At 38.3% G+C, this 27,987-nt stretch overlaps 1 protein-coding gene across 6 annotated transcripts in view; it reads left to right on the top strand.

The window, feature by feature from the left end:
- Nucleotides 1-27,987, top strand: part of NFAT5 (nuclear factor of activated T cells 5) — a 195,272-nt gene that overhangs the window by 116,132 nt on the left and 51,153 nt on the right. For 3 of the 6 annotated variants that reach the window (XM_082270028.1, XM_082270026.1, XM_082270027.1), the window contains 2 exons: nucleotides 11,895-12,417; nucleotides 23,905-24,094. In XM_082270028.1, coding sequence (XP_082126154.1) covers nucleotides 11,895-12,417; nucleotides 23,905-24,094 — 713 coding nt within the window. Of the gene's footprint in view, nucleotides 1-8,487; nucleotides 8,584-11,413; nucleotides 11,476-11,894; nucleotides 12,418-23,904; nucleotides 24,095-27,987 lie in introns of those variants that run through there. The other 3 variants (XM_082270030.1, XM_082270029.1, XM_082270031.1) reach the window with 3 other exon arrangements.

Here is a 27,987-nt window from a genome sequence, read left to right on the forward strand (position 1 = left end):
ACACTACCCGCTGCTGCTAAGCTTCACTTAAAGTGATACTGAACACACATTGTTTAATTTACATTATCCCTTCCATTTCTGTATATTGATGACGGCACAGTAAATTTAATTTACAAAAATTCCATTTCAGTACCTTTTTCCTAATCAATTTTACAGCTGTCACATGACCCAGCTCTCTCCCAGCCTGTCTGCAGGGAAACATAGGCAGGAGGAGCTTCTAGTCCTCTGTTCAAAATAGAAAAAACAGCCTTTGGGATAAAGAGTAAAAATAATTAATATAATTTTTTTTTTTAATTATCATAAAAATGTATATTCGAAATTAAATCTTTACTATTTTTTGGCAAAAATATGGTGTATTTTTGCCAGTCTCTGGCTGTGTCACGCCCCCTCCGGCCTGAGTCTTATAATAGGGGGGAGGTGAAGCCTACATCAATCAAGATGTAATATCCCGCTCCCATTGGGTTTAGCTGGTTAGTGGGCATGGAGGAGGGGGACGGATTGGGCTCTCATTTACCACTGTGAACTTGTAACACTACCCGCTGCTGCTAAGCTTCACTTAAAGTGATACTAAACACACACTGTTTAATTTACATTATCCCTTCCATTTCTGTATATGGATGACGGCACAGTAAATTTAATTTACAAAAATTGCATTTAAGTACCTTTTTCCTAATCAATTTTACAGCTGTCACATGACCCAGCTCTCTCCCAGCCTGTCTGCAGGGAAACATAGGCAGGAGGAGCTTCTAGTCCTCTGTTCAAAATAGAAAAAACAGCCTTTGGGATAAAGAGTAAAAATAATTAATATAATTTTTTTTTTTTAATCATCATAAAAATGTATATTCGAAATTAAATCTTTACTATTTTTTGGCAAAAATATGGTGTATTTTTGCCAGTCTCTGGCTGTGTCACGCCCCTCCGGCCTGAGTCTTATAATAGGGGGAGGTGAAGCCTACATCAATCAAGATGTAATATCCCGCTCCCATTGGGTTTAGCTGGTTAGTGGGCATGGAGGAGGGGGACGGATTGGGCTCTCATTTACCACTGTGAACTTGTAACACTACCCGCTGCTGCTAAGCTTCACTTAAAGTGATACTAAACACACACTGTTTAATTTACATTATCCCTTCCATTTCTGTATGTGGATGACGGCACGGTAAATTTAATTTACAAAAATTGCATTTAAGTACCTTTTTCCTAATCAATTTTACAGCTGTCACACGACCCAGCTCTCTCCCAGCCTGTCTGCAGGGAAACATAGGCAGGAGGAGCTTCTAGTCCTCTGTTCAAAATAGAAAAAACAGCCTTTGGGATAAAGAGTAAAAATAATTAATATAAAAAATGTTTTTTAAATTATCATAAAAATGTATATTTGAAATCAAATCTTTATTATTTTTTGGCAAAAATATGGTGTATTATTGCCAGTCTCTGGCTGTGTCACGCCCCTCCAGCCTGTGTCTTAGCATAGGGGGGAGGTGAAGCCTACATCAATCAAGATGTAATATCCCGATCCCATTGGGTTTAGCTGGTTAGTGGGCATAGAGGAGGGGGAGGGAGTGGGCTGTCATTTACCACTGTGTATCCGCCCACATGTTTGACCCTGTAGTCACATGGGCTTCTCAGATGTCATAGGGAGGAAATGCTCCGCATAGAAATGCAATGAAAACTGAGCATGTGCAGAGCTGCCAACACTGCGCAGCAAAATGCCTAGCTGAATTGGGGACATGGACAGAAAGGGGAGATAGAGAGCAGCAGAATACAGAAAACAAATCCCATAGTGACTTAGGGAGTATGAACCGTATGTAATACATCATTTATTGATAAGAAGAGTTTTTTTTTTTTTTTTTTTTTTTTTTTTTTTTAGATGTGGGTTTAGCGACACTTAAAAGAACCTTTCCTTTTGAGTTTCATATTTGGAAGGGCTGCATCTCGCACTGCTACACAAAGCTCTTGCACACCTACCTTGAGGGCCACCTTAGTAAGGGTAGTGAACGACAGGAAAAGGTTGGGGCACCTTTTTGAGGAGGACCCATGGGAAGCTGCACTGCAATCAGTGCAGCTTAGTTCATTAAATTAATCCCACTGGTTCTCTCAATTCTTTATCCTCTTATACCTTAATTATACTCCAGTTAAACTGCATGCCATGGGGCTAAGACAGGACCCTATGTATTACAAATGTAAGAGGGACCTTGGGGTTCTTACCCATATGTTATGGTGATGCTCCGACCTCCATTACTAAGCCACATGATCGGGACAAAACGCATCGGGGGTGGCAGAGTCCGAAAAAGACTGAGGCTGCTATTTTTTCCCTACTGCACAGAATTGCTTGGTGTGTGGCTTGTGGTACAGTATTTATTTTTATTTTTATTTTTTTCAGATTTTATTTTTGATAAATTTTTTTTCTTTTATAACAAAAGAAAAAAACCCAGCAAAAAGCAAAATAAAATCACTGTTCCAAACAGTAACGTCATCAATACATTTGATACATCCAAGATGCTCACAAATACTCAGAAAGATATTCATAAATATTCCGAAACTTTCAGAAATACCGTGGAGCAGATAGTATATAATATATAGATCTTTTGACAGCCCCCCCCCCCCTCCTCCACTAAAAGCACACCCAGTATTTATGAAGGACTCAAAATTTGGTTAAAACGAGAAGCAACAATCCATTTTCTCCAGATGCTTTGAAACTTCCAAAAGATGTTGTGTTGAACATAGGTATGTTTTTCAAACATTACCTATTTCTGCATTTCCCGAATCCGGTCCCCAAGGGTAGGAGGGTTGAGTGGGTTTACTTGCTATGAAAAGAGAGGTTATCCTCGTACATTGTAAGCAGTCTGGACGGCCTGCATCCTGAATGTACAGCCATGTCTGGTGAATTCCAATCTGCAGTGGGGAAAGCTTTCATTAGCTTTGTGGTGCTGTCCCGAATTTCATATTCAGGTAAATTTCACAGCATCTCTGGGTGGGGGTGAAGCCTCTTGTTTCATCTCTGCTGTGGAGTCATGAACCAATGTTCTGAGCAAGTGTAGCCTTACTTGTGCCCAATGTAGATCGGTTGCAAAACAAGTGCATCTAGTTCAACAAATAGAAAAAAAAAGAGGAAACCTCCATATGCACAGACCTATGCTCATAGTTGATCCAGAGGAAGGCAAAAAAAAACCCCCCAAAAAAGCATGATCCGAGGGGAGGGAAAATTCCTGGCTGATCCCCCAGGAGGCAATTGGGTATTCCCTGGATTACCAATCTGTGGAGTTACCTATAAATATTAATATCCAGCTATGTTTGTGTATTTAGCAATACATCCAGCTTTGTTAAAACATTTTTTTACTGAGCTGGCCAGTTCTTGAGGGTGTCTATTCCACATTTTACCAGCTCTTGAAGGTTTAATCTTTTCCTTCAGACATAAAGAGCCTCCGTGATGACTTTAAAGTGAATAACTCTACACCAAGTTCAATGTATGGACCACCTATGGAGTTATACATGGTGATTATATCCCCCCCCTATCGCCTCTTAGGAAAGAATACATTCAGTTCAGCTTTTCTCATAGCTATGTAGTCATTTTCGGCACCGAAGGAAAGTACTTATTGTGGTTACATGACCAAGTGAACATTGGGGAGCTAGAGCTGAGGAATAATGATAATAAAAAAAAAAGCTGCAATCCGTTTTTTCAGAGTTACAGCATACTTGGGTTAAAAACAATTGCATAACGATCCGGAGATCACTAATTTAAGAGGACATTTACTCTAGAAACTATGCCAAAAAAAAAAGCAAACCATGGACAAAGGACTAGACAACAGTATTGCCTGCTGGCTCCCTCCAGTGGTTATTTTCCCGCTTGCCATTTTGTGCTCCACACCTCCAATGTGGAGGAATTTTCAGGAGGTAGGGGTGCTGGCAAACAGATGCAGAAGATACCTTACAGCAGGGGTGTCCAACCTGTGGCCCACAAGTCACAGCGGCCCAAGATGGCTATGAATGTGGCCCAATGCAAAATTGTAAATTTTACTTTTTTTTTTTCTGAATGTTTTTGTACAGATACTTTTTTACTTAGTGAACACATGCGATCAAAGAAAAAATTGACAGTGTCTCTTAAATTGGCTTTTATCAGTTTTTTTTTTTTTTCCCCCCAAAGAAAAATCTCCCTCTCTTCACAATCCCGTCTTATTCATGTCCTCTTTCGGCAGCACCAATATTTGTAAGCAGCTGTTTTGAAGGACGAAGCACATGAAGGGCAAAATTAGAACAAAAATTATCTGCTAAGCACCTTGAGAATTTATTGAGAACTGCTACTCCATCCATCCAACCAGATATTGATGTGTTTATCAAAAACAGTGTAAAATATTGCACTATTTTTATGTAGCCCTCTTTTACTTTTTCTAATAAAAAATATTACAAAAATAAAGTTTTATTATTCAGATAGGTACATTGTCTATACCCGTGATTGTTAACTTGTGATCTGCCCACCTTTTTCTGCTCATCAGCTCTTATTAGCGTATTTTATGTGCGGCCCAAGACCATTCCTCTGAAGGTCAAAAAAGGTCAAAAAGTTGGACACCCCTGCCTTACACAATGAAAATAGTTTGTATACAGGGCATCAGGTTAAACGCAACATTGCTACACATAAACATGTTAACTGATACCAGAAGTTTACACTGCAGAATGCATAGTAATCATTATGATGAACATAAACTGTTCAATTCTTTTTACCACCATATTCAGGGAGACAAAAAAAAATATTCAGATTCCAAATATATGCTATACATCATGCTTTGCTGTGCAGACTCTTTCTCTCGGTCAGTAGGTGGCTTTCCTTGTCATAGATTTTTCTCTCCGCAGTCACTCAGTGTAACGGAACCACGACCCACACTGTGCTTGTGGACTTCCATCAGTATACCGCTTCCTCCCAGTCTTGAACATAGATATCAAATATTCTAGCCGCCACCATACAAAGCTAGCCGACAACTTGGCTTGTATAAGTTTAGGAACCTTCTTTTTATTGAACAGTCACACAGAATTTTTATATACAGCATGGACATCCCCCTCCTGATTAAATTACCAAATCAGGTCACGTGCCTGATTATTTTATTCTATGCAGATGAAATTATATACAGAAATATAATTAACATATCTAAAGAACAACCAACGCAAACAGTATACTATTTCCACTCAGCAACTAACAGATGACAGTGATTCAATTCCCCTGAGCCAATTAACTAGCAGACGGCCATCCTCAAGCTCATGAAATACAATACACATTATCAGAAGTGTAAACACAGAACCCGTTGTAGATAACAGGTGTGTAAATCGTCCTATTCAATGATGTGTGGAAGACAGGTGGTTGAGCTGATGATATTAGATATTAGCTAGATAATAGCTATCTGCTATGAGTCTGACTGTGTGAAGCAGTCTTCACATGTTTCTTGAGATACTTGGTCGGCACACAGTACTGTCCCAATTTAAAGTAATCCATACCATATTCTCAGTGTCCATTAAGTATCTCACATAGTGTCTGTCTTTCATACCCAGTGAGGGTGCGTACCGTCACACTTAGCAAGGATGCTGACTGAACTTATTAGCCATAGATTGCTTTTGGAGAGAAAGCCCATAGACCTGTGTGTGAAGGCCCTCAAAGTATGGCAGAGCAAACAAATTGTGAAACCACAACAAATGCCACTTTCCTATAAAGTTTACAAAATAAACTCATGAGTTTTTTTTGCCATAGTTTCCTTTGTAAGCGTTACCTTAAATTTTACCAAACCTTGTGTAACTTGGCCATATTTAACTCTATATACAATTTAACTAAAACTATTACCCTCTGGAGGTCAAATATTGTCAAAATTGAGTTGCCCCCAGATGCACCAGAAACGTGCACACGTAGTTGGTGAGATTTGAACTTGGGACCTTGCATCTGTAGGGTGATGGCGCTAACAACCTTCAGAATTTCTGTATACTAAAACCAGGTTAATAGTTTTTGATTCTCTAAATTCTAGTCTATGTCCATCCTAATAATGATGTCCAGGTAAAGAAATTAAGTATTCCCTACGACCATGTGTGATTTCTATTTTAGATATCACTTTACAGTTCGGTACTTGAAATTTGTTTATTATGTTCCTTTAGTAGACATCTGTGAGAACATTTGAATTGAACTGTGATTCTGATGGGGCCAGTTAAATTTTTGTCTCCCAGTACGCTTCCAAATACCTGCTTTGAAAGTTGAAAATATCCTTTTATGGAATAGAATCCCCATAGAGGCACGTGGTCAACGATGGTTTCTAAAACCAAAACACCAGACCTTGGCTCACGTTTATGGCGAAACAATCTAAAATTTATAGAGCACTACAGGCAATTCAGTAACCATTTGGTAGAGAAAATAAATGAAGGCGTGAGGAGGGCTGTTGAGTGCATATCTGAAATCAGCCATATCAGATAGTATGAGCGCCTGTTCAGCTCTGAGTCTCTGTACTTCATAACTTGTTTATAATGGTGGAGACGCTCATGAAATCAGTTCTCTTCAGACTTCTGAACCCACTAACAATAACTACGTCATTTAAAGTTAAAATGTTTCATTCCCAAAAGCATGTCTTTAATTGTTGAATTTTCAACAACAAAAAAAAAAAGTGGTTGTAAGCCTCAGGCATGAAATATGAACAAAGAATATCCCTCTATAGCAGGAATTCTCAACCAGGGTTCCTCCTGAGGTTGCAAGAGGTTCCTTGAGCAATGGGAAATTTTTGCCTCCCAATGACACCATTGTTCCCTTTAGCTATCTGTAATGGGGTAATTCTTCCCAATGATGACAAGAGTAAGGAGCATTCTTCCCACTGACTGTCACACTAATGTGTCTAGAGTTGTAGATTTTTAATTTTTTTTTAGGGGTTCCCCGAGTCCAGAAATTCATTTCAAGGGTTCCTCTGTGTTGAAAAGGTTAAGAAAGGCTCTATAGTGTGTACTTGTCTCAATCCAGGCTAACGTGTTTCAGGGAGATGGGCTCCCCCTTCAGGGCTAATGATTAAGCACAAATATATAATATAATAAATTTATATATATATATATATATATATATATATATATATATATATATATATAATTTTTTTTTATATATATATTTCTAGATTGTAAGCTCTAACGTGCAGGGCCCTCTAGTTCCTCCTGTTTTGAACTGTATTGTAACTGTATTATCTTCCTTCACATTGTAAAGCGCTGCGTAAACTGTTGGCGCTATATAAATCCTGTATAATAATATATATATATATATATTTTTATATATATATATATATATATATATATATATATATATAATATATACACACAATCTCACAATATATTTAGGGTGAGTCACTCCTTCTGTGTCAGAATCCACCACATAGACATTGTATCAATAGTGGGCTCCCAATCATCCACCAATAAAGATCTAAAAAAAGAAAAGAGGATTCGATCTCCAATTTTCAATGCTGTTAGCTTCAGAGTCTTCATTCACATACAGCTTGATGAAGAGCAGTGAAACTGTGCAGTCGTTACGTTGGTTGTAACTTTGAAGTAAACGGCATTGAAAATTAGAGGTTGTTTACTTCAAAGTAGAACCTTCATTCAAAGTAGAACCTTCATTCAAAGTTGCAACCAACATAACGACTGCACAGTTTCACTGCTCTTCATCAAGCTGTATGTGATTGAAGATTCTACTCTGAATAAACAGCACTGAAAATTGGAGATTGTAGCCTCGTTTTATGATATATATGGGTGCGTCTTCTTGCTGAAACAACCATAAGGCTGTATCGGAAAGGTAGCAGCCCAAGCCCCTAACCACGATCCATTACCACCGCCATCCACTGTTGGGCACGACCCACTAGAAGAGATGGGTTCCCCATGGCCCACACAATCGCCCACCCATGACCAATGACTGATCCAGTCAGTCTAGTGCAATCTCCTACACAAACCTACACTGTGTAAGGAGAAGATGGCAGCTCCCAATAGAGGAATAGCTGGGTCTTAGAGGACGGTGGTCTCTGTAAACATTGATAAAGGAAAGAGTTACTTTTTTAAATCCAGGAACACAAAATATTAGTGTCGTGTTTTTAACAAATACGTCTAAGTCTCCCTCCACAACTGCAGCCAATTACAAGATCTGTGGTGACAGGTAACTTGGTTATTAGCTAAACCTGAGGCAACAGGCCAATGATTTTTGAATTCTGAAAACTAATATCTAACGAATGTGTAAATTATTTGAGACATTAACTGTAATTGAGGGGGGAAAAAAAACGTGTTTTTTAGGGTATGCATTTTGGAAATGGAAGGGGGGGGGGGGGCTTGTGAATGTGAAAACTAAAAATATTTTGGAATGAATGTGGACTAAACCCGTATGAATTTGACCTAAAAATTCCATGTGATAATTGGATTGCTTTTTTTGATATTTGCTGGGATGCTAGCTGTTTTCTCTATTAATACAGTTAACTTGCATTCTAGCTCCGCCACTCAGAGGCAGGCATCGTATGGTGGGTTGTGTGACTATGTCTGTCTATCAATAGTGAAGACAAATATTGCCAGAGACACTAAACCCATCCAAACTCACCCAGGGTATAGGTCGGTCTCGTTTTCAGACTTCTTCCTAAGCCTTTTATTATTATTATTATTATTTTTTTTAAATCTTTCTTTGTATTTTTTTTCTTTTTTTATTTTTAATAGTGGATTGATGATGAATGTTGGCAAAATGTTCATTTGATAATGTTTTTTTAACTCACAACATTCAAAAAAAAAAAAAATATTTAAGCCTAGAAAATTAATTGGGTAAAGAAGTTCTCACTGTGGATTTGTGGTCACTTTGCTTTTCATTTGAAAATGAAATCGGCCTTTAAAAGGGCTTGGGAACCGAACAACCACCTGTAGTCTGGTGAGAGTTGGTAGTTCTTTACTTCATTCATTCTGTTCCTGTAAAAGATTTCTGTTGTGGCTGCAATAAATGTAGTTAAAAAGCAGCAGAACGAATATAAAAAAATACTGTTGTGATTTGTTAGCACTATTTTATGAGCTAAAATTCATTTTACGCTAAAATTCATTTTACGTTAGCAGGCAATGTTTTTTTTTTTCCTGCATATTTTGTGCTTTTTTTTTATAAATTGCAGCAGATATTTGGCTAAAAATACACATTAGCTATTTTTATATTTTATATACATTATATTATATTTATTATAGGATTATTATATATTGTAATGTAGTCATCAAACACAATTTTTATTTTTTCAAATAATTTTTATTGAGATTTTCAAAATACAAAGAAACATAAACCAAACAAGCTCTCGCTCAGGATATCAAACACAATTTTTGATTGAGTGTATTAAAAATATAAATATTTACAAAATATATTCAAGCAATGTTAATGCAAAATAACAAAATGTATTCAAGCAATGTTAATGCAAATTCAAAGGATTATCATTTCTAAATGTGTATTTGCAAACTTTTTATTTTTTATTAGCTTAGCTCTTGGACAGTGGTTGAAATGTCTGTTCTACAGTATGTGGTTACTATTTTTGGTATTTTTATTTTTAATCTTTTTAATTTAAAATATTTTTGAGAAAACTCCTTAGTTTTGAAAATTTTGTAAATACTTATTTTAAACCTTTAATCATGCTGGTGTTTCCAGTTACTTAGATATATTCTAAAATTAAATCTTGTTATTTACACAGGCCAGCTTTTAATCTATGCAAAACGACCAGAGGTTCTTTGCTGTGCTACCCTGTTGATAGTTTGATACCTTCACTTTTCTATTTTGTTCATTCAATTTTTGACAATGTTGTTTGCTATACCATTCGCCTTTCTGTATGAAAACTGTACAAAGGCTTTCTAATTTTTCAATAAAAATACATTTAAGCGAAACAGAAAAATCTGCCAACCAAGGAATCTGCTGCTACCCTGTTGATAGTTTGATACCTTCACTTTTCTTTTTTGCTCGTTCAATTTTGACAATATTGTTTGCTATACCATTCGCCTTTCTGTATGGAAACTGTTCAAAGACTTTCTAATTTTTCAATAAAAAAATACATTTAAACTAAACAGAAAAATCTGCCAACCAAAGAATCTGCTGCATGTAGCTTTTTAATATTTATTAGATAAAAGTAATATTTTTTTTTGTTTTTAATTTTTTGATTCTTTAATATTCAGACATTTCCTGGTGGAGTCTAATAAATACTCTTTAAAAAGCTTTATTATTTCTGTAGTAAATATGTTGGGGCTTTGTCTTTTTTTTTTTTGTATAAAGAACTTAAATCAGGACAGACCAAAGTGGCTGCAAATCTGCTGAAACTTCAACTAAAATTTAATATTGTTAAGATTGACATGGAAGCATTTTATTAATGCATGGCAAAAACACCCACAGCACCTCTACAGTATATGATTTTCTTTTAAATGTGAATGCTTTTGAAAGTCACTGAATATTTTTTTGTTTCAGCTGCAAAGTTAACAAATGTGCACAAACAGTGTGTAAAATGGAACTGATAAACAAAAAAACTGCTGACTTAATTTGGGCAGGATTTAAAGTATGATTAGGAGTATTTAAAGAATATTATAATATATTAAGAATATTACAATTCATTTTTGTAATCTGTTGCAGTGTTCACTGCATTTCTGTGAACCATAAAAATTCACATTTTTGTATTGCAGCTTTAATGTAATCTTCAGGGTAAGATTTGAACAATGGTTTTAAAATCTGGTTAGTCACCACACATTTTTATTTTTATCCATTTATGGGTTTCCTGGAAGCTTTTAAAATAGGTTTGTAAGATTAAGAGTCTTGTAAAATCATAGCAAACTTTAACCAAAAGTGATGAGCTTGGTTAAGACTACTGAAACAATTTTTAAATAAAGTCTTACAAATATATATTAAAAAAATAAAAGATAGATATAATATATGTATATATTAAAAAAAATAAAAGATATAATATATGTATATATTAAAAAAATAAAAGATAGATTATATATATATATATATATATATATATATATATATATATATATATTAAAAAAAAATAAAAGATAGATATAATATATATAGCTATAGATAGATATATAATATATATAGATATATAAAAAAAAAAATATATATATAAATATATATAAATATATATATATATATATATATATCTCCTTTAAATCGGTCCCATTGTGGACTTTGGTTTGCTTTTGAGGACAGCAGAGGACAAAATATGGTTCTGTTGTTGTCCTGACCTGCATTGTAGTCAGTGTTGATCATCTTTCTTTTTTTTTTTTTTTTTTTTTTTTTTAAATAGGTTACAGATTATCAGTTCCATTTTGCTTACAAATGAGTTTGTTTTTTACTATATTTTTCTTTAATTTTATGGTCGATTGCTGGAATAATTAGCAGCTGTTTCTCATTTATTTTCTCATATTTTTATTCCAGGACTTGCCTCTGAAGCAGGGAGTGTCTGCATTAAAAATGACCTGTAGTTCTCTGCTTCATAGGTTAGAAACTTATTTTAATATTTTGTGGCTACAGACAGTCCCATTAAATAAAAAATATATATATTTTAAATCGGCTTTAATTGTTTTGGCCATTTCTAAGGGCATAATATAGTTTTTCAATTTGGCTAAACTATTCCTAATGGCAGTAAATTTTAAATTATGTTACTGTTTTTTTTCATATATTAAGTTTTAAGAAAATGGCACAGCCTAAATAGTTTGGGCATTTAAATTACCGTGTGCCTTATTGGGGATTTTTAAATTCTTTAAAAATTATTCCAAATTTCAATATTTATTTGGGAATTTTTTAAAAAAAATTTGTATATTATTGGAAAAAAAATATAAAGTCATCTAATTCCATTGGGACTGCTGGCCATTACCGGTGAAAATGTGTGTATTTACTTTTGGATTGTACACTGCAGATGCCTCATCTTCCACCATGGGCGGTGCTCGCAGTTCCTTTACCACCACTTCCAGTCCTCCTAATTACTCTACCTCACTCACCGATACCAAAGCTATGCAATCCTCTGCCACGGGGGTAAGTAAGCCAGGGGTAAGTGAACCGCTGTTAGCCAATAAAACAGGCCGGCAGCAGACCGAGCCATTAAGATGGACGGTCCTAAACATTTCTCCACCCCCGGAAGACCTGCTGGATAGCAGTCAGATGTCCTGTCAAGATGAAGGGGGTGGACCGGAGTCTGAGCAAAGTGGCAGCATATGGACAGAAGACTCCATGTCTAATTTCAGCAACATGAGTTCTCACTCTTACAATGATAACAATGAGGTCCCACGTAAGTCACGCAAGCGAAACACGAAGCAGAAGCCAGGTGCCAAGAGACGAGATTCCAACATGGACGTTTTTGATGCCGACAGCGCCAAAGCTCCACATTTCGTTCTCTACCAGCTTGCCTCGGACAACAAAAGCAGCTCCCAAGCTGGAAATGGGTTGGTATTCGTGTTTACTACAAGCTCCCTCTATCCTTTCGGTACATCCTGCTTTTCATTCACACTTCGTACTGCAGCTCTGGATTATATAGTGCACCTAAATTGATGTTTGGGACTTTATTGGAGAAAAAATAAAATTTGACACATCATGACTCGGGCTCAAATCAACTTCTAATGCCAATAGAGATACATAGCTGTCATAGAACTATACTCATTGTCACATATCCTATAATGCATCTGCGGTACGAAGGGCTTTAGTGTCTTTAAAAGCTCTTTTAGTGATTTCTGATCTAGCGTTGATTGTATTGATTTTTTATTTTTTTTTATTTTTTCATTATAAAAGCACTGTGATCACCCAACCTGATTATTATAACAAATCTATAAGCTTTTTGTGATCTAAAATTCTATCCAAAAGCCATATTTCAAATTCGATGGACTTTGGTGAGTTTACTTCTTTTATTTCTTGCTTACTCAAAACAACTTGAGTTCCCAACACCCTCATCTTCCCTGGCTTAATGTTGCCCTTAGACTTTTCTTTGATTTAATTTGAATTGTTCAGAATACAGAGGGAGACTCTTGACATCCTCTCCTGGCTTCTTAATGAGGAGACCATCACGAACTCCTCAAATAATAAGCCAATAAGGGATTCAACCAGCTTATTTCCACCTTAACTATCTGTCCTACTAGGCCTTAGACTTTATTTAACAGTAAGTTATTCACAGTGGGGGCATTTGTTTTGTAAGCATTTATTTTCTTCAGAAATATCACAACTTTACAGTCGGATCTAGCCCACATACCAGACGTTTAAGAGTAAAAAAACAAAGGCCTATTATCTAGTTGCTATATATAACGTAGATATTTCAATATATATTTTGCCCAGTACATGCGGGTATCAAGTCACTACAATTGCAGTTTATTTTTATTTTATCAAAAAGGGTGTTTTATTTGCACTATCCACTGCACTCTGTTTTGTTTATTTCTCCCAGCTGCATATGCTTTTTGGATTAGTGGCATAACTGGAAACTTCAGGGCCCCGGTGCAAGAAACCATATAGGGCCCCTCTGAGCCTGGTGGTTTAACACCACGGTCCGGTCGCAAGTGCGGCCTTTGTGACCCTGGTAGTCTGCCACTGGTGTGAGTAGTTTTTATTTATTTATTTTTTATAACATTTTTTTTTTTATTTTTTTTTAATACTTGTAAATTATTTTTTTTACAATTTTGATAGGAGCCCTGTTAGGGGTTTTGGTGAGATATCAGGGTTCTAAAAAGACCTGATATTCAACCTTTGAGACAGAGAAAGGAGATTGAGGACACAGCCCTCAATCTCCATCTTTGCATTTTCAGCTGCGCAGAATGAATGGACAGGAAAGGCTTTGCACTAAGGCAGTTTACTGTGTTTCAGTTGTGAATGGACGAAGTCGGTATTAAGTAGGGATCACTGACTCTATTCATCTAGACAAGGAAGAGGCTCTTAAATGACACATTTACCGGCCTCTTCCCCACTTTCCATCCTGATAGATTGATGATCGAGGAGGTCTTCAGGAGAAAGTTCATGGGCTCTGAGGAGGGGGGCTAGGAGAGTACACGGGGGCTCGAGAGCACACAGGGTCAGCAGAAAGAAGCTGTATAAGACGAGCTGTGGGGGAGTCTGCATATAGAGGAACTGATCTCTCCATTTTCCTCCTGCAGCCGCTGAATGCCTGTGGGAGGGAGTGGAGGAGAAGCGGACATTCAGCGGTTCCTCCAGGAGGAAAATGGAGAGATTGGTTCCTCTATACCGCTCCTCCTATTCAGGTGTACAGGGGGCCACACGAGCAGCATGGGGCTGGTTTGCAATTGCCACCCCTGTAGGTACGCCTCTGTTATGTGGAGCTTGCCATGAAGAGCAGTCTACTTTGGTAACAGTGAGGTTAGCTACATCTGACGATTATATGTAGCAGTAAGACCGTATGCTTTTTATTTGATTAGATTTTTCTATTAAAAAAAATAATCCAAGATCATCAGAAAGATCTGCCTAAATCCTTGAATTGTCACTGTAAAGTAGTTTTATAGCATACACCTTATAGGTCACATAGTCTCAAGACTTTGCAGCATTCAAGAGGCAGACTGCCTTTACTTCCCATAGTACGGGTTAGGTCACTAGACACCTATCAAATTTGCTTAAATACCACCTTAGCCAATGTCCCAAAAAAATAAACAATAGTACTCCCTTGCTTCAGCTTTCCTGTATCAATCGAGTCCCATAGTACAGGTTAGGTCACTAGACATCTATCCAATCTGCTTGATTACCACCTTAGCCAACGTCCCCAAAAAAAAAAAAAAACAATAACAACAGTACCCCTTTGCTTGAGGTTTCCTGTATCAATCAAGTAAAATGGGTACTGAGAGTTTGTGTGCCAAAATAAGGATCTCACATTGACCCTTTGTATTACCCAAATAGAATAGTGGACAACCCTCAAAACAGAGAACATAGTTATTTGTGTGCATTAAAGGAATATTTGTTCGTTGTATAATCCTGGGGGGGGGGGGGGGGGATGTCAATTTACCTACTTTACACTGTGAAGAAAAGCCTGTTGATTCTTAGAACCATTCACCCATGAACCATGGTTGCCAATTTCTAAGCAGTACTAATCCTTTTTGGAATGCAGTAAAATAATTTCTAAAGAGCCAATGATATTGGTAACCCTTTTATTAGCTGTGCTAATAGTCCTGGCTATTTTTAATACAGGTACTTATATAGTGCCTGCAATTTTACACAGCGTTTTACACATTTATATTCACATCAGCCCCCACCCTCAAGAAGCTTACAGTCGAAGGTCCCTAACTCGCATTAATACATGGACCTATTGGGGTTAATATACTAAAACTGGAGAGTGCAAAATCTGGTGCAGCTCTGTATAGAAACCAATCAGTTTCCAGTTTTTTCTTTTTGTCAAAGCCTAATTGAACAAGCTCAAGATAGAAGCTGATTGGCTACCGTGAACAACTGTACCAGTTTTGCATTCTCAAATTTTAGTAAATCGTCCCCACTAGGGCCGATTTAGACAGGAGCCAATTAACCTACCAGCATGTCTGGAGTACCCGGAGGAAACCCACACAGGCAGAGGGAGAACAAGCAAACGCCAGGCAGGTAGTGCCATGGTTGGGACTCGAACCGATGACCCCAGTGCTGCCAAGATGAAGTGTTACTCACTTAGCCATTGTGCTGCCCAGCATATTTGTTATGAATTTACTAACTTACCAAATTCATGGCAAAGCATTTTTTCAGTTGATTATGTAATCATGGTATCCCTGTGATACAGTGGTACGGCAGCCATTTTTAAAGCTCTACTACTACATGCTTGAATGTTGGCTACCATGCAGCCACCCTGTAAGCTGATAGAATAAAAATGCAGCCAATGCATTATCTGTAAAGCATGTAATCCATAAGCATCGGCATCAGTAAGCTATAAGACTTTTTTCTGGATGCTTAGAGATGTTTGTGAAGCACACTAAGGAAGGGCAGACTCTAAGAGCCCATTCACACTGCAGCGGCACGACTCTGTACTACTTCGGGGGCGACTTGTGAAGTCCCGTGCACCGCGACTTGCACGGACTTCATATAATGAATGTCTATGCAAGTTGCCCCGAAGTAGTACAGGACCCTTTTTCTAAGTCGGAGCGACTTGTGTCGCTCCTATTAGAACGGGTCCTGTAGCAGTCAATGGACCGCGAGGGACCACGACTTGTCAGGCTGACAAGTGGCCTGACAAGTCGCTCTAGTGTGAATGGAGCCTTAGGATGGTCTCCTCATGTATGTTGATGCAATGTACATCCCTCATGTATGTTGATGCAATTTACATCCCAGCAACTTCACCCATAGTAACTTCACCCATAGTTGTGCATAGGGCTGTGATTATCAAAGCGCAGGAAATTTACATTTTCCTTTTTATTTGTTCAGACATCCATAAAAACATGCCAACACATTTTTGGGTCTTAAATGCAGACCCATGTATATAGTGCTCTTACTCTTTTTATGTACGCACAGTCAGGGTGGTTCTTTGACTGAGAGGCTACACCTTCTTTGCGAGGATCCTTGGTCAAAGCTAACATTTCTGAGAAGTGAATCTGCCACATCCATTATCTGTTCAAATATGATCCAGTGCCACTACATTCTGAGTTCTAGGACCACCAGTAGAGGCTGTGGAGTCTATTACAAAATATTGGGATAAAAATAAGAGAAGGCATGTGAGGGACCTAAAAGGAGGCAGACAGGAAGGGGAGTTTGTGTACAATTCCTTGGCCTAGATTAGGGTTTCTCATCCAGGGTTCCATGGACACCTAGAGTTCCTCCAGAACAGTGTTTCTCAACTCTGGTCCTCAGGGCACACTAATGCCTCATTTCCACTGAGCGGTACAGTTTGGTACAGTTCGGAACGGTACACCTTGATCAGGCTTGCGTTTCCACTGCCAACGGTACCTCAGCTCAACAGTACCTCAACAGTGTAGCTCCACCCTGTTGGTATGGTACTAATGTGCTTAGTACCCCAACGAAAGGGTCCCAAAAAAGTAGGACGGTATGGTTTGGAATTTGGGTACCATTCACAACTTTTGACAATGGAAACGGCAAAAATTGCATACCGAACCGTACTGCTCAGTGGAAACGAGGCATAACAGGCCAGATTTTAAGTATTACCTTGGGGAGATGCAGACTAGAATACTACAATCACTGAGTAGCAATTGAGATCACCTGGGATGTATTTCAGTTTTCTTGCAAACCTGGCCTGTTAGTGTGCCCTGGGGACCAGAGTTGAGAAACGCTGCTCCAGAGGATGCTCGGGGTTCCATTGATCTTTTATAGCTATTTGTAATGGGGTAAATCTTCCCAATGAAGACAAGTGTAAGAAATATTCTTCCCAGTGACTATCACAGGCAGAGGCATGATGGGACTCGTATATCCGCAACAGCTGGAGGGCCACAAGTTCAGCACACGTGCTAAAGCATTGTAGCTGTAGCCATATGTATAGATGGTATATATGACAATATTTAATGGTATTGTACAGATTTCCCTGATTTTCAGATTGTCCCTTTTTTAATCAGAACTTTCCCAGTTGCACAATAATTCTGAAATCTAAAAATCAGTGCTGACTGTGGAGACCACAGACTCTGCAGTGTAGTTGAGCATCAGAGGAAATGTAGTTCCAAAACATCTGGGGTGCCAAGGTTCACCATCACTGCTATAGGGCTTTTATACACCCACACATTGTCGTAACGCAGCATGGACACTAGAACTGCGTGATTCTGGAAAAAAATAAGAATCGGGATTTTTTTGCTTAGACTAAAGATCACGATTCTGAAGAATTTTTTTATTTTAAGGACTTGCAACCCCTTAACATTAGGTTATAAAACAAGATGGCAAATAAGACCTAATAGACTTTGCTTCAATCAAATTTAAAGAAATGTAGTGAAAAATAATGTAATGTGTAAAGAAATAATAAAAAAAATTTTTTTACCATTGTTATATTAGTCTTTTTTTTTTTTTTAAGTACTCATCGATAACAATTACCGATACCTACCGCAACTTTTTTGTATACAGGAGGAGGAAAGAGGCCCCCACCTCTCCCCCAATTGGAGGAAATGGCGGGAGAAAAAAAGGGGGGTTTTAAAGTGCCCAACAGATAGTATACTACTTGTAATTTAATAATATGATCCTTGGATACATAAAAACATAATCAATTTATTAATCTATCGAATATTAAAAAGTCATACAAGTTATCAATATAACAATGGCATAGCCAACCACATATACAATCAACCCTAATTAATGGGATAAACAAATGCAAATACAAGTGTAGAAGGATCTGGATCAACGCATTTTGCCCTACTTAGGGGCTTCTTCAGGATCCATGTACATGGTGTTAAATACACTGAATAAACAATAAAAAAGAAAAACACAATATAGCATAATCTTATAATATATCATAACTACAATGCGAAGGGTAACCATGCATAAATATAAATAATCAAAAGTAACCCATGGAGATTAAATAATGAGGTCATGGTGTAAGGCTAGAAAGAGAGAAAAAAAAAGGGGGGGGGGAAGAGTCTTGGGACAGTGAAAAGAAAACCACATGGAGACAAAGGACAGGAGGAGTGGGAGCTAGGGAAGTGCACTTCAGCTGTCAGCAATGGTACAAAGCATTGAAAAGTTATTTTACAAATGAAATAATTTTTTTTTTTAAATGTGAAACTTATAAATATATGTTTAAAAGTATAAAAGAACAAAGCAAACAAACAAAAAATTAAATTCTCAATATTTTTTAAAATAAAAGAAAATAAAATATATCAGCAGGAAAATAATTTTATGGTGAGCAGATTAAGGAGTTAATTAGGCTGATTAGAGTAAAACTGCTCTGCACTTTCTACAAGCCTGATTCCAAAAAGTTGGGACGCTGTACAAATTGTGAATAAAAACAGAATGCAATGATGTGGAAGTTTCAAATTTCAATATTTTATTCAGAATACAACATAGATGACATATCAAATGTTTAAACTGAGAAAATGTATAATTTTAAGGGAAAATAAGTTTATTTTAAATTTCATGGCATCAACACATCTCAAAAAAGTTGTGACAAGGCTATGTTTACCACTGTGTGGCCTCCCCTCTTCTTTTTATAATAGTCTGCAAATGTCTGGGGACTGAGGAGACAAGTTACTCAAGTTTAGGAATAGAAATGTTGTCCCATTCTTGTCTAATACAGGCTTCTAGTTGCTCAACTGTCTTAGGTCTTCTTTGTCGCATCTTCCTCTTTATGATGCACCAAATGTTTTCTATGGGTGAAAGATCTGGACTGCAGGCTGGCCATTTCAATACCAGGATCCTTCTTCTACGCAGCCATGATGTAATTGATGCAGTATGTGGTCTGGCATTGTCATGTTGGAAAATGCAAGGTCTTCCCTGAAAGAGACGACGTCTGGATGGGAGCATATGTTGTTCTAGAACTTGGATATACCTTTCAGCATTGATGGCGCCTTTCCAGATGTGTAAGCTGCCCATGCCACACGCACTCATGCAACCCCATACTATCAGAGAGTGCTGATAACAACTTGGGTTGTCCATGTCCTTTTAGTCCGGATGACATGGCGTCCTGGTTTTCCAAAAAGAACTTCAACTTTTGATTCCTCTGACCACAGAACAGTTTTCCACTTTGCCACAGAGCATTTTAAATGAGCCTTGGCCCAGAGAAAATGCCTGTGCTTCTGGATCATGTTTAGATATGACTTTTTTTGGCCTATAGAGTGTTAGCCGGCAAACGGCGAATGGCGCGGTGGATTGTGTTCACCGACAATGTTTTCTGGAAGTATTCCTGAGCCCATGTTGTGATTTCCATTACAGTAGCATTCCTGTATGTGATGCAGTGCCGTCTAAGGGCCCGAAGATCACCGCCATCCAGTATGGTTTTTCCGGCCTTGACCCTTACGCACAGAGATTGTTCCGGATTCTCTGAATCTTTGGATGATATTATGCACTGTAGATGATAACTTCAAACTCTTTGCAATTTTTCTCTGAGAAACTCCTTTCTGATATTGCTCCACTATTTTTCGCCGCAGCATTGGGGAGATTGGTGATCCTCTGCCCATCTTGACTTCTGAGAGACACTGCCACTCTGAGAGGCTCTTTTTATACCCAATCATGTTGCCAATTTACCTAAAGTTGCAAATTGGTCCTCCAGCTGTTCCTTATATGTACAATTAACTTTTCCAGCCTCTTATTGCTACCTGTCCCAACTTTTTTTGGAATGTGTAGCTCTCATTAAATCCAAAATGAGCCAATATTTGGCATGACATTTCAAAATGTCTCACTTTCAGCATTTGATATGTTATCTATATTATATTGTGAATAAAATAGAAGTTTTAGATTTGTAAATTAGTCCATTCTTTTATTGCTCACAATTTATACAGTGTCCCAACTTTTTTGGAATTGGGTTGTACTTGAATTGTGGAAATGCTGGATTAAGATGGGGGGGGATTCAAATCAAGACCACGATCTTTTAACAATTGTGCAGCTCTGGACATGCAGCAATATGGTGTTATTCGGTTTGAATGGCACCCAAATGCAGCACCAGAACACACCTGTGTTACAATGCACCACATGCATGATGTGTTCTGCGGTGCACTGCACTTTGAACAGTTGCAGCATGACTTAATTTTTTGCGCATTGGGGTTGCTTTACATTCATTTTGAATGGGCTGGCTAACGCATGCTTCAGCCCAAGAAAGCACATTTTCCTATAGTTTTCTACTCCCAATGTTATAACTTAAAGTAAATGCCTTAAAATACCCCTATTGCTCAGTGAAAACACTGCTGCTTGTCTTCACGCTGCAGTGCCCTGTACTGGTAGATCTCATTAGCACAAGTGTCCTTACTACTAGTTGTTGTATTGCAGGGGGGGGCGGGGTGTCTGACCAGTTTTGTTATATTTCTGAGAGCAGTGTGTCTTACCCTGGTGCCTGTTAAACTGCATAGTCCTTTTTAGGCTCAGTTCACAGCTGCTATAGCAGGAGGATGAAGGTCATTAGTACAAAGTCTATCTGATTGCATATCTATTTTTGTAGTAAAAATTGAAATTGCGCTAAAGTAGTAAAAATAAGCAGCTACCAGCTTTGGTAGAGATCAAAACTGCAGCAAGAAGTCGAGGAATGATTTTGAGATATGTATCAGGAGCTATTCTCCCTAACCCAGGGGTGGGCAACTGTGGTCTTCCAGTTGTTGCAAAACCTCCATCATGCCTCTGGAACTCATGCTTGTAAATGTCTTGCAATGCCTCATGGGCCATGTAGTTCCACAACCGCCTGGAGGGCCTCAGTTGCCTATCCATGCCCTAACCTAAAGCTTGATTGAAAACACAAAAATACATACAAGTTGTACATACAAAAAATAAAAAAGTGCTGCTCTAAATATCCAAATGTGAAAGACATAAATACAACAGGTAAAAGCAAAAAAAAAAGAAAAAATTACTGTGCAGTGTCCAGTCAGTGAAGTCCAAAAACTCCAAATATAGTATTTCAAGCTGTAATGCCAGGTAAGTATCCCTGTGAAAATAAAGCCCTTCCAGAGAGAGTGAAGCCACATTTACAAAAGACAGAGTTGGAAAGTTGAATGGGAACACCACTTCCATGCACCTTCACCATCTTCTCCAAAATACGCTTACGAGATGGGTTTGACTTCCAAAGTTATAAGAAGTCTAAATGTGCCTGTGTCACAGAAAAGCACGTCACTCCGTGTAGGAATGGAATTCATGCGCTCTGATATCATTAAGTGCCAGTTCACACTACCGCGACTTGTCAGGCGACTTGGTTGCCTGACAAGTCGCGGTCCATTCTGTGCTACGGGAACCGTTTTAATAGGAGCGACTCAAGTCGCTCCGACTTAGAAAAAGGTTCCTGTACTACTTTTGACTCAGGTCGGAGCGACTTGCATTGACTTCCATTATGTAAAGTCCGTGCAAGTCGCGCCGAAGTCGCGGTGCACAGCGACTTCACAGGTCGCCCCCGAAGTCGTGTCGCCATAGTGTGAACCGACTCTTATTCCAAGATCATATTCGCGGCCGTAATCGTAAAAAGAGAACCAAAAGACAACATAGCGCAACTCCGTAAAAAAACAATAATTTACTAACCACTTAACCTCTGCAAGATTTAACCCCCCCCCCCCCCCCCCCCAAATCATGACCAAGCCATTTTTTTTGCTATATGGCACTGGGTTTCTATAGCGGACAATTGTGCGGTCATGCAACGCTGTACCCAAATAACATTTCTGTACTTTTTCCCCACAAATAGAGCTTTCTTTTGGTGGTATTAGATCTTCTTTTTTTTTTTTTTTTCAAGCTATAAATAAAAAAAGAAAGTTTGACAACTTAAAAAATAAAATTTTTTACTTTCTGCTATTTAACATATCCAATAAAATGTAAAAAAAGCGAATTTTCTTCACACATTTAGGTAAATATGTATTATGCTACATATTTTTGGTAAAAAAAAATCCCAATAAACGTATATGCATTGGTTTGCGCAAAACTTAGTGTCTACAAACTATAGTTTTTATTTATTTCTTTCTTTTTTTTTTACTATTAGTGGCAGCGATTAACGACTTATAGCGAGACTGGGATATGGTGGTGCACATTCGGACACTGACACTTTTGACACATTGTGGGAACCAGTGACACTAATACAGTGATCGGTGCTAAAAATATGCACTGTCACTGTACTGATTCTGGCTGGGAAGGGGTTTAACATGTAGGGCGATCAAAGGGTTAAATGTGTGCTTAACCAGTGTTTTGGTGTACTGAGTTAGGTGTTTTACTATGGAAGTAATAGATTTTATTCCCTGCTTTGCAGGGAAAGAAAACGATTACTTCCCCGCTGACAGGACAGAGCTCTGCCTTGCTTACATAAGAGTCCTGTCCTGTGTGTCTTCCCGACAATGGGTGAAGGCCGGCAGTCATCCATTGGCTGGCACCTGCTGATCGGTATCTGCCGTTTTATTTACAGCACAGCCAAGTTGCTGGCGGTGCTCGCCCACCACCTGGAAGTGACAAATCATGTACCTAGTATGTAATCTGTCACAGGAGAGCTGCTTTGTTGACATATACATAAGTTATACAGTCGCCAAACTGTTAAAAAGCATAGTTGATACTCACAAGCAATATCTTCATATGCGGATATGTAAACGGAATAGCAGCCTGGGACGGGGCATGAACCACGAACGGAAACAGGTGGGTGGTGATGTCACAAACCCTGGCTCCGCCCCTTGTGTTTCGTCACATGGAAGGGCTTCATTTTCACTGATACTTCCCTGACATTACAGCTTGAAATACTATTTTTGGACATCACTGATTTGACACTGCAGTGATTTTTTTTTGCTTTTGTTTTTGCTTTTACACTTTTCATGCATGTCTTTCACATTTAGATTTTTAGCAATGCACTTTTTATTTTTTTTTTTGCTTTTACTGCAGACCGCAGTTGCCCATCTCTGGGTTAGGGAGAATATCTCCTGATACATATCCTGTAATTATTCCTTGACTTCTTGCTGCAGTTTTGGTCTCTACTAATAAAACTTTAGTGTATTACAATATGTGATAAGACAATCCTTGAGTGGGACATGCTTTGTCTCTACACTAACAGAACGAAACAGTAGTAGTACACAAGGAACATATCACTTATAAAGTGCATCCCCTGGTTTTCCTATATATGGGAAGAAGAGAATATATTTGCAAATTCATGTGGGGCTAGTAACCTTACAACGGCACAAAGGGCTCTGATGTCACTAGTCTTTTGTAAAGATCATATTCTCATCAATACAATCCCTTGCATGAAACAGATGTCCCCATTGTGTGTAGTTAATCCACAGAACCTGTAGTAGATTAGTAAAGAGAGTAGTTGCCTCTGTATTCACGCTTTTAGCTTCTAGTGGTCTTTCCAAGCATGGAGCTCATTGCACTCTAATTTCATTCAGAGCGTCAGACACTCAGAAAGGAGGGAATAAGAAGAACCCTGTGTTGTGCGAACAGTTTCCATGCAAGGGCGAGGGGAAAGAACTGAAGATCGTGGTGCAGCCAGAGACTCAGCATCGTGCCAGATACCTGACGGAAGGAAGTCGCGGTTCTGTCAAAGACCGCACACAACAGGGATTTCCTACGGTTAAGGTAAGTGTTGTTGGAGCAGTGGGGATTCTCTACAGTCCGAGGGGGTTGCAGCTCTGATTTTGGCATTGGATACAACATTTTAGAAGACCAGAGAATCCATACCATTTTGTCAGAGATTCTTTACTGTTAAAGTGGTTGTGTGACAGGAACACTAGACAGAACATATAAAGGTTGACTTGATTATTAACTGTTAAAGCCTAAGTTTAGCCTACATTAAAAACAGAAATCTTGACACAAGGGACTTAACCTGCAGTTCGTATAATGTGTCCCTTGTGCTGATTCTTCAGGTTTAAAGAGAAATTTCCATCTCTTAGGCTGCCACCTATCCCTGTCTATCATCTTGTCGGGTATGGAGGAGGGTTAATACAGCGTCAGGAGCTCTAATCAAGAGAGTTTGACTATGTCCGCCCTTTCTTGCCAGATCTGCCATTCATAGAAGCTGTACTACTGTTTTATATGAATAATACAGGTTCTCTGAATAGAGGATGGGCAGATGATTGATAGCTCCACTGCCTCCATTCACAGATCATGTGTCATTCATAGAAGCAGTAGTACTTGATGGGCAGGGGATGGTAGGATAGATATATAAACAAGAAAAATGAAGGTTGGGGTTGCCCAGCCTATAAATAATAAAACATACAATGACAAATACCCAAGTGATGGCTAAGTAGCTCTAATGTATATCAATTCTAAATAGCTGTAAATAACAAAACATGCCTTAGTAAAGGTGCAAGTGAACATAATCCATCATATGAAGTACAAATCATAGAACATTCCAGTAGGATAATAAGGTGCAAGAATAAATTCTATATCCGAATGTGTTATCCCAATCTGTGTAGTGTTCTTCCAGCGCTGTGGGTCACCAATGTGTTCACAGAACTCTCACCTTAAATAAGGCTTAAAAACCATCTTATATAAAATATCCATAAAGTGGTCATATCAGGTGGATGGAACGACCCCTCCTTATCCCCCCCAGATGGTAACTCCAGATTAGGGGTAGTGGTCCCTTCCTGTGTGTGTATATATTAGGATACAAGATAAAAAGTACCTCCTATAGTGTAGTAAGTTTAAAAGCCGATGTTTATTAATATATAGAAATCCCCTGAAGAAGTCACATATTGTGACGTAACATGTAGGGAGTCCTGGGCATAGCGTTTACCGGAAGTGACACGAGAGGAATATACTGCTGAGTATATAAACCGTACTGTGAATTTTATATTGTTTTTGTAAGCAGCTTTCTATATATTATCAAAAAAAGATGATTTTCTTTTTTTTTTTTTACCTAAAAACATAAAATATCTGCACTAGGGACACATCATACGAAGTGTTATGTCCCTTGTGCTGATTTTTCCATTTTTAGTATAGGATAAACTTAGGCTTTAGGCCAGGTAAACATTTAAAAGGTGGAAGCATAGAAGTACAGAAAAAATGTTTTTTTTATATATATATATATATATATATATACATACATACATACATACATACATACATACATACATACAGCAGGTAAAATAAGTATTGAACATGTCACCATTTTTCCAGGTAAATATACTTCTGAAGGTGCTATTGACATGAAAATTTCCCCACATGTCGTTCAGAAATTAAGTGATGTGTAATAAAATGGAATGACACAGAGAAAAAGTATTGAACACATGAAGAAAGGGAGGTGCAAAAAGGCATGGAAAGCCAAGACACCAGCTGAAATCGATCAGCAATCCTGCCCCTTGTCAGTGTAAATTATCAGCTGGTTCAGTCCCAACTGATGGCCTATAAAAAGGTGTCTGGTTACCAAGGTGTCACACAAGAAACATCTCCTGATGGGTAAAAGCAAAGAGCACTCTCAAGACCTTCGCAACCTTATTGTTGAAAAACATACTGGTGGCATTGGTTACAGAAGGATTTCTAAATGTCTGAATGTTCCAGTGAGCACTGTTGGGGCCATAATCCGGGAGTGGATAGAACATCATTTTACCATAAATTGTCCATGACCAGGTGCTCCTCCCAAGATTTCTGACCGAGGATTTAAAAGAATTATCAGAAGAATTGTCCAAGAGCCAAAAACCACTTGTGGAGAGCTTCAGAAAGACCTGGAATTAGCAGGTACAATTGTTTAAAAGAAAACAATAAGTAATGCACTCACCGGCCATGGCCTGTATACACGCTCACCATGCAAAACTCCAATGCTGAAGAAAAAGCATGTTGAAGCTCGTTCTAAAGTTTGCTGCGCAACATTTAGACAAGCCTGTGAAATACTGGGAGAATATGAGACCAAAATTGAACTCTTTGGATGCCATAATACACACCGTGCTTGGAGGTCAAATTGCACATCACCCCAAAAACACCCCCATACTAACAGTGAAGTTTGGAGGTGGGGACATCATGGTGTGGGGCTGTTTTTCAGAATACGGTACTGGCAAACTTTTCATCATTGAAGGAAGAATAAATGGAAAAATGTACCAAGACATTCATGATAAAAATCTTCTGCCATCTACCCGGATGATGATGATGATGAAACGATGGAGGACATTTCAGCAAAACAATGATCCCAAACACAAAGCCAAGGAAACTCCCAATTGGTTTCAAAGAAAGAAAATAAAGCTGCTAGAGTGGCCCAATCAATCACCTGACTTGAATCCAATAGAAAATCTATGCATATTTACAGAGAATAGCGCACACATGCAAAAGGAACGACTATCAAATATAAAGGCAATCGATAAATTGGGGATTTAGTCCCACCATATGGCCATATCGGGCTCAAGCCCACCACTACGTCAAAGTACCCCATTGTCAGTGGGTCCTACACTATCCATAAAAAAGGATGAATCCAGCCTCTCTAAAGCATTGGAGTTACTTACTCCTTACTGGGAGAGATGTGCAACTGCACTATAAGGCACTCCTCCTATATCTACCTGCTAGTGGACAGTGATAGAGTACAGGTGTGGGAGGGTGGGGTGCTGAACCTCAGAAGTCTGGTCAGACTGAATACATAACAAACAAACAAGGAGCTGGGGGGCACACCCTGAACATGCATTTCTAAAGCTGGTGCAGCTATGAACCAAGCAACATGCATATTTACAGAGAATGGTGCATACATGCAAAAGAAATGACTATCCAATATAAAAGCATTCAATAAATAAAAATGGGGATTTAGTCCCACCATATGGCCATATCGGGCTCAAGCCCACCACTACGTCAAAGTACCCCATTGTCAGTGGGTCCTACACTATCCATAAAAAGGATGAATCCAGCCTCTCTAAAGCATTGGAGTTACTTACTCCTTACTGGGAGAGATGTGCAACTGCACTATTAGGGACTCCTCCTATATCTACTTGCTAGTGGACAGTGATGGAGTACAGGAGTGGGAGGGTGGGGTGCTGAACCCCAGAAGTCTGGTCAGACCGAATACATAACAAACAAACAAGGAGCTGGAGGGGCACACCCTGAACATGCATAGAAAATCTATGGAAAGAACTAAAGATCAGAGTTTACAGAAGAGGCCAAAAGAACCTTCAAGATATGAAGACTGTTTGTTTGTGTGAAAGAATAGGCCAAAATCACACCTGAGCAATGCATGCAACCAGTTTTTCCATACGGAAGGTGTCTTGAAGCTGTCATTACCAGCCAAGGATTTTGTACCAAGTTTTAAATCCATTTCTGTTAACGTGTTTAATACCCTTTCCCTGCGTCATTCCATTTTTATTACACATAACTTATTTTCTGAATGTATTTGTTTTTGTTTCTTTGTATGTATGGATGGCAGGGCATGTGGGGAAAATTTAATGTCAATAGCACCTTATATATCTACCTAGAAAAATGGTGACGTGCTCAGTACTTATTTTACCTGCTGTATGACCGCTGCAAATGATAAAGTAAGAATGAGCATTACAAAACAC

This window comes from Pelophylax lessonae, assembly GCF_965119305.1.
Source record: "Pelophylax lessonae genome assembly, chromosome: 10".
Classification (NCBI taxonomy): Eukaryota; Metazoa; Chordata; class Amphibia; order Anura; family Ranidae; genus Pelophylax; species Pelophylax lessonae.